General features: G+C 43.3%; 1 protein-coding gene across 1 annotated transcript in view; it reads right to left on the reverse strand.

The window, feature by feature from the left end:
• Nucleotides 1-694: 694 nt before the first annotated feature.
• The window catches only part of LOC124616282 (aminopeptidase N-like), a 147295-nt gene continuing 133790 nt past the window's right edge, over nucleotides 695-14199 (reverse strand). The window contains exons 15-16 of the mRNA XM_047144585.1: nucleotides 10824-10887; nucleotides 695-940 (exon numbers count right to left, since the gene is read on the reverse strand). Coding sequence (XP_047000541.1) covers nucleotides 695-940; nucleotides 10824-10887 — 310 coding nt within the window. The remainder of the gene's footprint in view (nucleotides 941-10823; nucleotides 10888-14199) is intronic.

Genomic DNA, 14199 nt, shown 5'->3' on the forward strand with positions numbered 1-14199 from the left:
CAGAAAATAGATAAAGATGGATGAGGTAGACAGACAGAGGGATGAGGAAGATGAAGCGTCTTATTCTTAACGCGAACGACAATAATATATAATCATTTTCGAGACTGTTTGCATAACTGAAAGGACCCAATGGCGGGTGACTGTCAGTTCTGCATGCCGATAATTCGAGTGATGGTAAAAACCTGTAGGAACACTCTGGTCATTTGCTCAGATTCTATGTTACAGGAACTGAGTACGTAATGGTCCAAAAGTTTTATTTCAGTTTCATGATGGCGAAACAACACTTTTCCTCGCTATGTGGACGGACCTAAGAAGAGTCAACTGCCATGGGTAATCCTAATGTAATGTTAACTGTATTGCCAAGACAGTGGTTCAAATACAAAGGTGCACAGCATGTGTTCAAGCTTAATTTAGGTGTATAAAAGGTTATTGCATGTTAACTCCACGTATTACGTGGAAGTAAAATAGTACATTAAGAGCAAACGTATTCAAATCGGTGAACAGGTTCCCCGGACTTTATCAGTGCAACATGGGCCCTGTGTGTGCTTGCGTGAGTCAAACATGCAGTCAGCTCTGAAGCGATGGGGAGGTAGGCCGATGGGAGAGTGGTTGGAATGTCGTGAATTTTTGATGACGTAGCTGCAAAGACAGCTTGTGAATTGTGGTGATCGACCAGTTGACGGGTTGAAGAGGCCTAGGCGGCGAACAGGGACAACAGCAAGAGCGAAAGCAGCAGCGTCGCGGCAGAACCCGTGGCAACTACTGGTGTGGCGCCACTGCCGGGGTCAGCGGTGGTGGTGGGCGTTTCCACGCGGGCCGCCAGCCACGCACCGACGACCGCCTCGTAGCGCTGGTTCCACTGCACGTGCTCGGCCGTCGACTGCTCCAGGCTCGCGATGGCTGATTCGCTGAGTTCCGCTGCCGTCGCCACCTCCACCAGCTGCAAACACCACAGGAACGTTCATCATACCATACAACGGCAAATGGAAGTGCATAAAACGTGTTTGCTTTTGTTATTGAGTCATTAGAATACAGCCTGATTTGAAGTGTTTATCATTCTTTTCCCGTTACGAAGCAAACTCTTCTCCCATCCTGTCCCCTCTCTTGTCACGGCTTTATCAACGATATGGTTACATCTCAGGGTGTGCCTGATTAAGACTAGTTAATGTTTTACCTTAACCTGTGTTTTCCACAGACATTTAAAACTTACGCATTCTCGACTGAGAATGCTCTTTATACACTACTGGCCATTAAAATTGCTACACGAAGAAGAAATGCAGATGATAAACGGGTATTCATTGAACAAATATATTATACTACAACTGACATGTGATTACATTTTCACGCAATTTGGGTGCATAGATCCTGTGAAACCAGTACCCAGAACAACCACCTCTGGTCGTAAATACCGGCCTTGATACGCCTGGGCATTGAGTTAAACAGAGCTTGGATGGCGGTGTCCAGGTACAGCTGCCCATGCAGCTTCAACACGGTACCACAGTTACATCAAGAGTAGTGACTGGCGTACTGTGACGAGCCAGTTGCTCAGCCACCATTGAGAAGACGTTTTCAGTTGGTGAGAGATCTGGAGAATGTGCTGGCCAGGGCAGCAGTCGAACATTTTCTGTATCCTGAAAGGCCCGTACAGGACCTGCAACATGCGGTCATGCACTATCCTGCTGAAATGTAGGGTTTCGTAGGGATCGAATGAAGGGTAGAGCTACGGGTCGTAACATATCTGAAACGTAACGTCCACTGTTCAAAGTGCCGTCAATGCGAACAATAGGTGACCGACAGGTATGACCAATGGCACCCCATACCGTCACGCCGGGTGATACGCCAGTTCGGCGATGACGAATACACGCTTCCAATGTGCGTTCACCACGATGTCGCCAAACACGGATGCGACCATGATGATGCTGTAAACAGAACCTGGATTCATCTGAAAAAATGACGTTTTGCCACTCGTGCACACAGGTTCGTCGTTGAGTAAACCGTCGCAGGAGCTCCTGTCTGTGATGCAGCGTCAAGGATAACCGCAGCCATGGTCTCCGAGCTTACAGTCCATGCTGCTGCAAACTTAGTCGAACTGTTCGTGCAGATGGTTGTTGTCTTGCAAACGTCCCCATCTGTTGACTCAGGGATCGAGACGTGGCTGCACGATCCGTTACAGCCATGCGGATAAGATGCCTGTCATCTCGACTGCTAGTGATACGAGGCCGTTGGGATCCAGCTCGGCGTTCCGTATTACCCTCCTGAACCCACCGACTCTAAATTTTGCTAACAGTCATTGGATCTCGACCAACGCGAGCACAATGTCGCCATAAGATAAACCGTAATCGCTATAGGCTACAATCCGACCTTTATCACAATCGGAAACGTGATGGTACGCATTTCTCTTCCTTACACGAGGCATCACAACAACGTTTTACCAGGCAACACCGGTCAACTGCTATTTGTGTAAGAGAAATCGGTTGGAAACTTTCCTCATGTCAGCACTTTATAGGTGTCTCCACCGGCGCCAACCTTGTGTGAATGCTCTGAAAAGCTAATCATTTGCATATCACAGCATCTTCTTCCTGTCGGTTAAATTTCGCGTCTGTAGAGTACATTCCCTCATCAAGGAGCACAAGCCTTAAATAATGATTTATCGCCAGTTCGTATTTCTGTGAATTTTCCGTCCTTTGATTGTGCAAATTATGTTATTCTCTTAGAAAAGCTTACGTTTTATGGAATTGATGGCTTTACAGGCAGCTGGTTTGAATTACACTTAACAAAAAGAATACAAAAGGTTGTGCAAAATAATCAGATAACGTCGGGAGGGTAGAAAATTTCTGTGACTGGTGAAGGGAAAAAAAAAAGAAAAAAAGAAAATCACGTACGGAGTCCAGAAGGGGTCCATTTTGGGTCCATTCCTATTCCTTATGTACGTAAATGATCTTCTACTTAACACTGAACTAGCAAAACAGCTACTTTTTGCAGATGATACTAGTACTACAATAAATCCCATTAGAGAGAAAGCAACAGCGAAGTTAGTAAATGATATTCTTCAAAGAATTATTAAGTGATTCTCTGAAGACAAACTCTCAATAAAGTTTGGAGAAACACACTACGTACATTTCTGTACAGGGAATTCAGTCATACTAGCAATTGATGTAGCATATGAGCAAAAGTCAGTGAATTTGGAAGAATGCTCCAAATTTTTGGGTGTATGTGTTGAAAACTTGAACAGGATGAAGCTATTCAAACAATTAAGTTCACCTAGTTTTGCTCTTCGTATAATTGCTAATCGTGGAACATAATCGTATCATCCTCCTAACCTTCTGACATATTTTGTTTGTTGTTGTTCTGGTCTTCAGTCCTGAGACTGGTTTGGTGCATCTCTCCATTCTACTCTATCCTCTGCAAGCTTATTCATCTCCCAGTACCTACTGCAACCTACATCCTTCTGAATCTGCTTAGTGTATTCATCTCTTGGTCTCCCTCTACGATTTTTACCCTTCACGCTGCCTTCCAATACTAAATTGGTGATCCCTTGATGCCTCAGAACATGTCCTACCAACCTATCCCTTCTTCCAGTCAAGTTGTGCCACAAACTCCTCCCCAATTCTATTCAATACCTCCTCATTAGTTATGTGATCTACCCATCTAATCTTCAGCATTCTTCTATAGCACCACATTTCGAAAGCTTATATTCTCTTCTTGTCCACACTATTTATCGTCCATGTTCCACTTCCATACATGGCTTCACTCCATACAAATACTTTTAGAAACGACTTCCTGACACTTAAATCTGTACTCTATGTTCACAAATTTCTCTTCTTCAGAAACAATTTCCTTGCCATTGCCAGTCTACATTTTACATCCCCTCTACTTCGACCATCATCAGTTATTTGGCCCCTCCAAATAGCAAAACTCCTTTACTACTTTAAGTGTCTCATTTCCTAATCTAATAACCTCAGCGTCACCCGACTTATTTCGACTACATTCCATTATCCTCGTTTTGCTTTTGTTGATGTTCATCTTATATCCTGCTTTCAAGACACTATCAATTCCGTTCAACTGCTCTTCCAAGTCCTTTGCTGTCTCTGACAGAATATTTTGCTTATTGCCACCGAATAATGTTTTACGGAATAATTTTATGGGGTAACCAATCATTTAGCAAGAAAGTAATAATTTCATAAAATCGAGCAATAATAATAATATTTGGAGTTCACACACAGATGTCATGTAGGTACCGCTTCAAGAAGCTAGGCATTTTAGTTACGCCATCACAATACATATGTTTGCTAACGAAATTCTTCATAAATAACTCATTACAATTTGAGAAGAACTGTGATATCCATACCTACAACACTAGAGGGAAGAATGACCGTTATTACCCAATGTTAAGACTGTCAGTGCTTCAGAAATGAGTTCAATATGCAGCAACAAAAATTCTTGATCGTTTGCTCAATAACATAAAATGTCTGACAGGGAGCGAAGCACGTTTTAAGTCTAATGTAAAATCATTTCTCCTGGACAACTTCTTCTATTCCATGGACAAATTTCTGCTTGAAAACTGGTAACCAGTGAAAAATAAGTGTAGCTGCATGAGTAGGACTAAAAACAATGATGTGTTTGCTAATTTTAACACTAATCATGAATACACATGCTGTAAAGTGACTCGTTCCACATCATTACGATAAAAGATTCTCTCAAATTATCTATGGAACATATAAATAAATAACTTTACCCCTCACTCGTGCCAACAGCCTTGTCTGTGGAAACATCCTACTGCCATTTCAGTAGGAAAACTTAAAAGCTATTAACTCTACCGGTATCATTTCTTTTCCTACCTTCACTCAACAGCTTCAATAACTGGCGCCAGGTGAAAATGTCATTCTGTTTTTGTCCGTTCGACTAACACAGTTGACATGAAGATGAGCACGCACTTGCTGGAGCCCCGACTATTTTCTATAGTACACTTACGACGCCGCCTTCCTTTCCCCTCCCTCTGACCAACTCAACGGTCCATCCAGATCCATTTCAAAGGGCTTAACTCCTAGGGCAACTTCTGATACCTCAAAACCAGTCTTGTGAAAAACCCAGGCAATAGTGTTAGTATGTACTTCTTTCCCAAGGTTCCACCTCGCCATCCATCAGCTTGTCATCTGTCTAGTCAGCAAACAAAAATACACTGCCTGAGAGAAAAGTGAAGCACCCAGCTCACAGGATAAGGAACTGAAATGAAGCTTCACGATTTGAGAAGGCGTGTGAGTCAAATTCAGAAAGAACTTAGTAGTAAAACTCCATCTATCAGTATGTCGTTGCACCTATTCTGGTCTGCATGCATGTACTCATAGGTTCGGGAAAGTGCCTCCCGAGTGGGAGGGCGTGCCGGTCGCCGGCACGAATCCGCCCGGCGGATTAGTGTCGAGGTCCGGTGTGACGGCCAGTCTGTGGATGGTTTTTAAGGCGGTTTTCCATCTGCCTCGGCGAATGCGGGCTTGTTCTCCTTACTCTCCCTCCGCTATACTATGTCGGCGATTGGGGCGCAAATACTGTCTCCATGTACTGGGTGATCAAAAAGTCAGTATAAATTTGAAAACTTAATAAACCACGGAATAATGTAGATAGAGAGGTAAAAATTGACACACATGCTTGGAATGACATGGGGTTTTTATTAGAACAAAAAAAAACAAAGTTCACAAAATGTCCGACAGATGGCGCTGGACACTGCTACTGTGACGGGTGAGAGGTACGCTGATATGTTACAGAATCGCATCGTCCCCAGGCTGGCTGATAAACACCTGCTGGAACGTACGATGTTTATGCAGGATGGCGCTCCACCCCATATGGCTAAACGCATGAAAGATCTCTTGCGCGCGTCGTTTGGTGATGATCCTGTGCTTAGCCGCCGCTTGCGTCATGCTTGGCCTCCCAGGTCCCCAGACCTCAGTCCGTGCAATTATTGGCTTTGGGGTTACCTGAAGTCGCAAGTGTATCGTGATCGAGCGACATCTCTAGGGATGCTGAAAGACAACATCCGACGCCAATGCCTCACCATAACTCCGGACATGCTTTACAGTGCTGTTCACAGCATTATTCCTCGACAACAGCTATTGTTGAGGAATGATGGAGGACATATTGAGCATTTCCTATAAAGAACATCATCTTTGCTTTGTCTTACTTTGTTATGCTAATTATTGCTATTCTGATGAGATGAAGCGCTATCTGTCGGACATTTTTTGAACGACTTTTTGGTTCTAATAAAACCCCATGTCATTCCAAGCATGTGTGTCAATTTGTACCTCTCTATCTACATTATTCCGTTTTCAAATTTATACTGACCTTTTGATCACCCGGTACTTGTATACCATAATTACTCTACCACGCAAAAATTCAGGGTTACACCCGTCTGGTATGAGACGTTCCTGGGGGGGGGGGGGGAGGGGGGGGTCGAACCGCACAACAACCTTGGGCTCGGTGTGGTGTGACGATGGGGCAGGTGGACTGCTGTGGTCTGTTGTGGGGTTGTGAACCACTTGAGGGCTACGGCGGGACGAAGCCTTTTCGTCGTTTCTAGGTCCCCAGTTCAATACACAATACACACACTGTATGCTCTCCTGAGACAAAGCGGCTCACAAGTGGTCCTTCATGTCATGGACACTGGCACTGTGATGGGGTTGACATCAGAGATGGTATCACACTTTCTATCTGGGACTGATTTGGGATACTTCCTGGTCACGGTAGTACCTCAGCATCACGGAGACAGTTGATATACACGTTCCGTGTGTGTCTGAGCATTGTCCTGCCAAATGCCGGCCGGGGTGGCCGAGCGGTTCTAGGCGCTACAGTCTGGAACCGTGCGACCGCTACGGTCGCAGGTTCGAATCCTGCCTCGGGCATGGATGTGTGTGATGTCCTTAGGTTAGTTAGGTTTAAGTAGTTCTAAGTTCTGGGGGACTGATGACCTCAGAAGTTAAGTCCCATAGTGCTCAGAGCCATTTGAACCATTTTTTTTGTCTTGCCAATAATGGTACCATGATAATGTAGCATGAGAGGTAATACATCGGGAAGACAGATGTCTGTCACGTGTCGTTCTGCCATGTCCCTACTACCCGTAACCTGAAGTCATACCCGATAGCTCTAACCACCATGACGTCATGAGTAACACCGCTGTGCCTCTCCAAAACACTGAAAGGATGGGACCTCTTCCCAGATCACCGTCATACTCGGCGACTGTGGACATCAAGGGTAGTGCAGAAATGTGCTTCATCGCTGCACTTCATCAAAGCTGAGGAATTTACAGGTCTTAGTATTTTCAGCGGTGTTTCCTGCTTGGTTCAGCTTTCATTACGGCGTTAAGTATCAATTTTCATGTGTTTTCAAGTCAGTAATGGCATATATTTTCTTGGTTAAGTAGTATCAATGCCGTGTGAAGCTGTTACAGTAGATGCACTGATCAGCCAAAACGTTTATGTCCACTGCCCACCGCGACCTTGGATACCGCTTGGTGGCGCTGCGGGCACGTGACGCGGTAATAAAAGTATATAAGCGGAACAGACACGGACGGGGGATCAACCTAGCAAAGGCACGAGCCGCAAAAGGGGGAAATTCATTAAGACAGCGTTTTTGACGAAGGGTAAGTTATTGTTACGTAGAGCCTGGGAACTAGTATCTCTAAAACGGCAAAAGTGGTAGGACGTTGACGTGCATCTACGGAAAGAGGTAGAAGGATAGTGAAACTACCAAAAGGCGCTAAGTTGTTGGAGGTCCATGAATCTTCACAGAACGTGGCGTTAGCAGTCTTCTTTGCTCTATAAAATAGGATAGAGGGCCACCTGTGGTATCTCTGCAGAAAGAACACAATGCGGGTGCATACACAAGCGTTTCGGAACACACCGTTCGTAGTACAATGTTGAGCATGGAGCTCCGCAGCAGACTACCCAACGTTGACCCAACGGCATCGTCAATTACGATTTCAGTGGGCACGGGACCACCGGGAGTATGCGTGCGGAACGATTTGAAGTGGAATGATCATATAAAATTAATTGTTGGTAATGCGGGTACCAGGTTGAGATTCATTGGGAGAGTGCTTAGAAAATGTAGTCCATCAACAAAGGAGGTGGCTTACAAAACACTCGTTCGACCTATACTTGAGTATTGCTCATCAGTGTGGGATCCGTATCAGATCGGTCTGACGGAGGAGATAGAGAAGATCCAAAGAAGAGCGGCGCGTTTCGTCACAGGGTTATTTGGTAACCGTGATAGCGTTACGGAGATGTTTAATAAACTCAATGGCAGACTCTGCAAGAGAGGCGCTCTGCATCGCGGTGTAGATTGCTCGCCAGGTTTCGAGAGGGTGCGTTTCTGGATGAGGTATCGAATATATTGCTTCCCCCTACTTATACCTCCCGAGGAGATCACGAATGTAAAATTAGAGAGATTAGAGCGCGCACGGAGGCTTTCAGACAGTCGTTCTTCCCGCGAACCATACGCGACTGGAACAGGAAAGGGAGGTAATGACAGTGGCACGTAAAGTGCCCTCCGCCACACACCGTTGGGTGGCTTGCGGAGTATAAATGTAGATGTAGATGTAGATTCGACCGTCGATCAATGGAAACTTGTCGGCAATTTAGGTGAAACCCATTTTTGCTCCACAAACATCGAGGTGAACGGCGGCTCTAAACGTGCTGCGCGCCACGGAAGCAAGCTGGTGGGAGCAGTATTATGATATGGGATAAATTCTCCTGCGTTTTCGTGGGACCTGTGACAGTAATCGAAGACATGCTGACAGCTGCGAACCACCTACATCACTTCACGCTTGATGTCTTCCTCAACCCCGATGTCATCTTTCAGCATTATAATTGTCCGTGTCTCTGAGCCAGAACCGTGCTACAGTGTTTAGTGAACTAACGTTGGTGTGTGGGCGAACAAATTCGTCTGATGTAAACCCTATGGCACCCATCTGTGTCGCTATTGATCGCCATCACCGCGTACGTAAATCAGTGGCCAGTTATTTCCGCGAGTTTCATGTCCTGTGCGTACACATCTAATGCCACATACCTCCACAAAGCTACCAACAAACTCTCGGATCCATGATACGCAGAATCACTGATGTATTTCGTTCCAAAGACAAATAAAAAAAATATTAAGCAGGTGGTTATAATGTTTTGGCTCATAAGTGTATTTTTCCACTGTGTAGATGGTCCAAGATCGCAAACAGTAGTGAATAAATGTAAGACAGCACAGTGTGTATCACGCATTTCTCCAAGTATATCTATGAAGTCGACAGTTGGCTGAAACTTTTTTGGAAAGTCAGAGTGACATTTTAATGGAATAAGTTGAAGCATTTTGCCTAGAAGGTAAAATTACGCAGGCTGGTTGAAGCAATGACGATATTAGATAATAGCACACGTGAAGACGGCATTCTTCAATAGAGACAGAGGTACTGGTATCAGATATTGACATGAAACTGAGGAAGACGTGCTTAAAAGTGTAAGTCTGGAGCTCATCACTGTGAGGAAATGATATGTGAATTCTCGAAAGTTTGAGGAAACATCTGAATAGTGTTGCTGTTCAAGAATATTAAAAGTTAACTGGACAAGTAAGATATGAAATGAAGTACTGAAAGAATAGGCGAGGAAATGACTCTATGGAAGATGCTTATCAGAAAAAGGGTCAGACTAGTGAGACATCCGGTACGGTATCCGGGAATAGCTAATTCCATACTGCAATGAACAGTAGAAGGAAAGGTAGTAGGAACAAAACAAGACTATAATAAACGAAACAGGCGGAAAAAGGTGTTGGGTATAGATGCAGATTAGTTTCTGTAACTAAAGATTGAGGACAGGCTCTAACCACTATTGTTGTGTTACCTGTTGTCAGCTTGTTGAGTGAGGACCTCACCAGATGGCCCCTAAGAGAGCCAATTAAAAATTTCTGGATTTCTTTCACGCCTCAAGGTGGCCATGTGACGTTTTTAAATAGAAAATGTCTTACTAATGCTGATTGAAATTTGCAGAAATGTGCATTAACCGAAATGCAGAACCATTTGATGGGTGGACCTGTATCGATTCCCAGAAGACATAAAGTGTTATATTTTTAAATGAAGGTGCTCTCCTTTTCTCTGAAAACATTTCTACACGTCGATTGCTGTTTGTTACCCTCACTTACGGAATCGGCAGTCGAAAAATACAAATCACCTGCAATCATTGAACTACTACAAGTTGCACAGGCTTTTCAATGTCCGTCTGCTGCCTCTGGTTAACGACGGCGCCCTTTGTGTATCAGAAGTCTTGGACTAGAGCCGCTATCTTAATTAACTCATTAAAGAACTGACCTCCTCAATATAAAGAGTTGAGCGCGCAAACATCAACGCACCACAACTTCATTGTTCGTCCACATGGCCAGTGTCATGTTCTATGTAGCCACTCTTCATGATTATACGGTCTAGGTGCTGACGGGAGACGCCAGCGGATTTTTGTGAATGAACTAAAACGATACAAAAGGTCTTTGTTCTGTGAGACATGAGCAAAAATTCATATTCAGAATAATTGACTAAAGAGAAGAAGTATTGGTAAACATTTGTGACGTTATACCTGGCGGCACACTTTTTGATACTGTATCTGAAATCTGATTTCTGACGAGATGCGAATGTGATATATAAATGCACATTTTTATCAAATATAATTGTGCAGTGGAACTCTAGCACACTGACAATACCTTACGAATAGCAGTTCGTTCTGTGCTTTTGACCAAAGTTTTTCTAATGATTTAATACAAAGAAAAATGATGTTGCAGTTGTGAATGAGCTGCACGCAGTACACACTACTTACCTTTTGCACGTGGTCTTGGGAAGTCACCTTTGACGCGAGCCCAGCCAGGATTGTAGACGCACCACTGAAAAATAGATTCTGACATCAACGCCATTGAATGCATCATTACAGATTTAATTAAAATAACCTTGATATATCTTCCAATCGGTTTCATCTACTGTAGTCTTTGTTATTTCACGCAGCTAGGAGAGATGGAATACCAAATGAACGATTTCTCAGAGAATACTTCGTTACAAGCGGAAGGATGAAGAAATTTATTGATGAATCTGTAGAAAGGGGTCCATCTCCGTGAGATGGGAGAAGGCAGATGCAGCTCGCTAAACAGTAACGCTATGTTTTGCACAAGGCAGGTGTAGGTGCAGGTCTGAAAGATTTAATTCAAAGTTTCTTGTTTTTCACGCAGACGGTGGTAGGTGGTCTAGGGGTAGCGCCCATCATAATCAAAACATCTTGGGTTCTAGGTTAGAATCCGGGTCCTGCTTAAATTTTGAATTCAAAAATCATCATCAGTGGTGGCCGAAAGTTATAGCATAAGAAGTCAGCCTCTCTCTGCCTTCTCAAAGAGGGAGGAGAAGCGAATAGCGGTTCAGGGCATTTTCTTTGCCCTTGGTGTGAAAAACTGCCCCAAAAAGGCGGAAGGATCAGGAAAGATCAAGCCCTAAGGATGCAGAAGGCAATGGAAACCACTACGTTAGAGACACGTAATCTATATCCACAGGAAATGCGGCCTGTATTTGAAGTGTGTCGTCATGAGCTTTCCATTGGCAAAATATTCCGGATTATTGATGAAGATTTCTCGGGTCTCCAGCCGGGTGACCACCCGGATGGAGACCCGAGAAATCTTCATCAATAGTTTACGCCGGGAAAGCCTACAGCCACATATATTCCGGATTAGTCCCTCATTCGGGTATCCGGGAGATAACTGCCAATGGGGAGGCGAATATGAAAAAATGTTGGATGAACAAACGAAGGGATAACATTCTACTAGTCGGAGTATGCAATGTCAGAAGATTAAACGTAGTAGGAAAGCTAGGAAACCTGAAATCGGAAATGCAGAAACTCATTCATAGTGGGGGCCAATGAAGTGACATGGAAATATGACACGGATTTCTGGTTAGACGCACATTCAGTAGAGTACTATCATTAGCAGCAAAAAATGGTATAACAGGGGTAGGATTCGTTATGAATATGAAGGTAAGGCGTAGAGTGTGCTACTGTCAACAATTCAGTGATAGGCTTGTTCTTATCAGATTTGACATCACACCAGCACTGACGGTAGTTCAGGAATACATACCGACTTCACAAGCCGAAGATGAAGAGATAGAGACAGTATATGAGGATACTGAACGAGTAATTAAGTATGTAAAGGGAGATGATAATCTTATAACGACGGAGGACTGGAATGCTGTTGTTGGGGAAGGAATAGAACAAATGGTTACGGAAGAATATGGGATAAGCCGTATGAATGAGAGAGGAGACACAATGAGTTCTGCAATAAATATCAGATGGTGATAGGGAATTCTCTGTTCAAGAATCACAAGAGGAGGAGCTGTACCTGGAAAACAGTCGGAAATATATGAATGTTCTACCTGCGTTACATCACGGTCAGACAGTGTTTCCGAAATCTGATATTGGATTGTAAGGCGTACCCAGGAGCGGGTATAAACTCAGATCATAATTTAGTGATGATGAAGAGGAGACTGAAGTTTAAGAGAATAGTACGGAAGAATCAGTGTGGAAGGAAGTGGCACACTGAAGTACTGAGGAAGGATGAAACACGTTTGAAATTCGCTAAGGATGTGGATACTGCGATAAGGAATATCACAGTAGGCAGTTCAGTTGAACAAGAGTTGACATCAACAAGAAAGGGAATCACAAATGATGGGCAGTCAGACATAGGTACAAGGAATGTAACTCTGAAGAAACCTTGGGTACCAAGAAATACTTCAGTTGATCGACGAAAGGAAGAAGTACAAAACTTTTCAGGGGAAGACCAGAATACAGTGATATAAACCAATTAGGAATGAAATAAAGAGGAAGTGCAGGGCAGTCAAGGCAAAATAGGTGCAGCAAAATTTGAAGAAGTCGATAAAGAATGGATTTTGGGAAAGATTGACTCAGAATATAGAAAATTTAAGATAACCTTCGGTGAAATTGACCGGTAGTTTGGTAACAGTAAGAGTGCAATGGGAAGTCCACTGTTACACGCAGAGGACAGAGCGGATAGGTGGAAAGAGACACAGAAGGCCTCTATGACAGGGAAGACTTGTTTGATGATGTAATAGAAGAAGAAAGTGGAGTTGACATGAAGCTATTTCGGACTCAGTATTAGAGTCAGAATTTAAAAGAGCTCTGCAAGGCCTGAGGTCAAATAAAGCGGAAGGGATGTATAGCAATACACTGGAATTTCTAAAATCATTGGAGGAAATGGGAACCAAGAGACTGTTCAAATTGATGTGTAAAATCTATGAGACTAACGTCGTACCATCAGACTTTAGAAAAAACATCATCCACACATTTCCGAGGATAGCAAGTGCAAAAAGGTCCGAAAACTTATCCACAATCAGCTTAACATGTAATGCATCCAGGGGGCTAACAAGGATAGTATACAGATGAACAGAAAAGAAAATTCAGGATGTATTATATGATGTTTAGTTTGACTTTAGCAAAGTTAAAGGCACCATAGAGACAGTTCGGATGTTGCGATTGATAGTGGAAGCAAGAGTCAAAAAAAAAAATCAAGATATGCTCATAGGATTCGTCGATCTAGAAAAAGCGCTTCACAATGTGAAATGGTGCAGGATGTTCTAAGTTCTGCGAAAAATAGGAATAAGCTACAGAGAAAGACGGGCGATATACTATACGATTATAAAGGGTGTAAGACAGGGTTGCAGTCTTTTGCCCCTACTGTTCAATCTACACATCGAAGAAGCGATGACGGAAACAAAATTAAGATTCAAGAGAGAAATTAGAATTTGGGGTGGAAGGATATCAATGATACGATTTACCGATGATGTAGAAATCCTCAGTGGAATTGAAGAAGACATACGGGATCCGTTGAATAGAATGAACATTCTAATGAGTACAGAATATGGATTGAGAATAAACTGGAAAAAGGATGAAAGTGATAAGCAGTATCAGAAACGAAAATGGCGACAAACTTAACATCAAAATTATTGGTTAAGAAGTAGACGAAATTAAGGAATTCTGCTACGTTGGGAGCAAAATAACTCATGACGGACGAAGTAAGGACATCAAAAGAAGACTAGCGTATGCAAAGATAACATTTCTGGCCAAGAAAAGTCTACTGGTATCAAACATAGACCTTAATTTGAGGAAGAAATTTCTGAGAATGTTCGTTTGGAGCACAGCATTG

The sequence above is a fragment of the Schistocerca americana genome, chromosome 5 (genome assembly GCF_021461395.2).
Source record: "Schistocerca americana isolate TAMUIC-IGC-003095 chromosome 5, iqSchAmer2.1, whole genome shotgun sequence".
NCBI classification, from domain to species: Eukaryota; Metazoa; Arthropoda; class Insecta; order Orthoptera; family Acrididae; genus Schistocerca; species Schistocerca americana.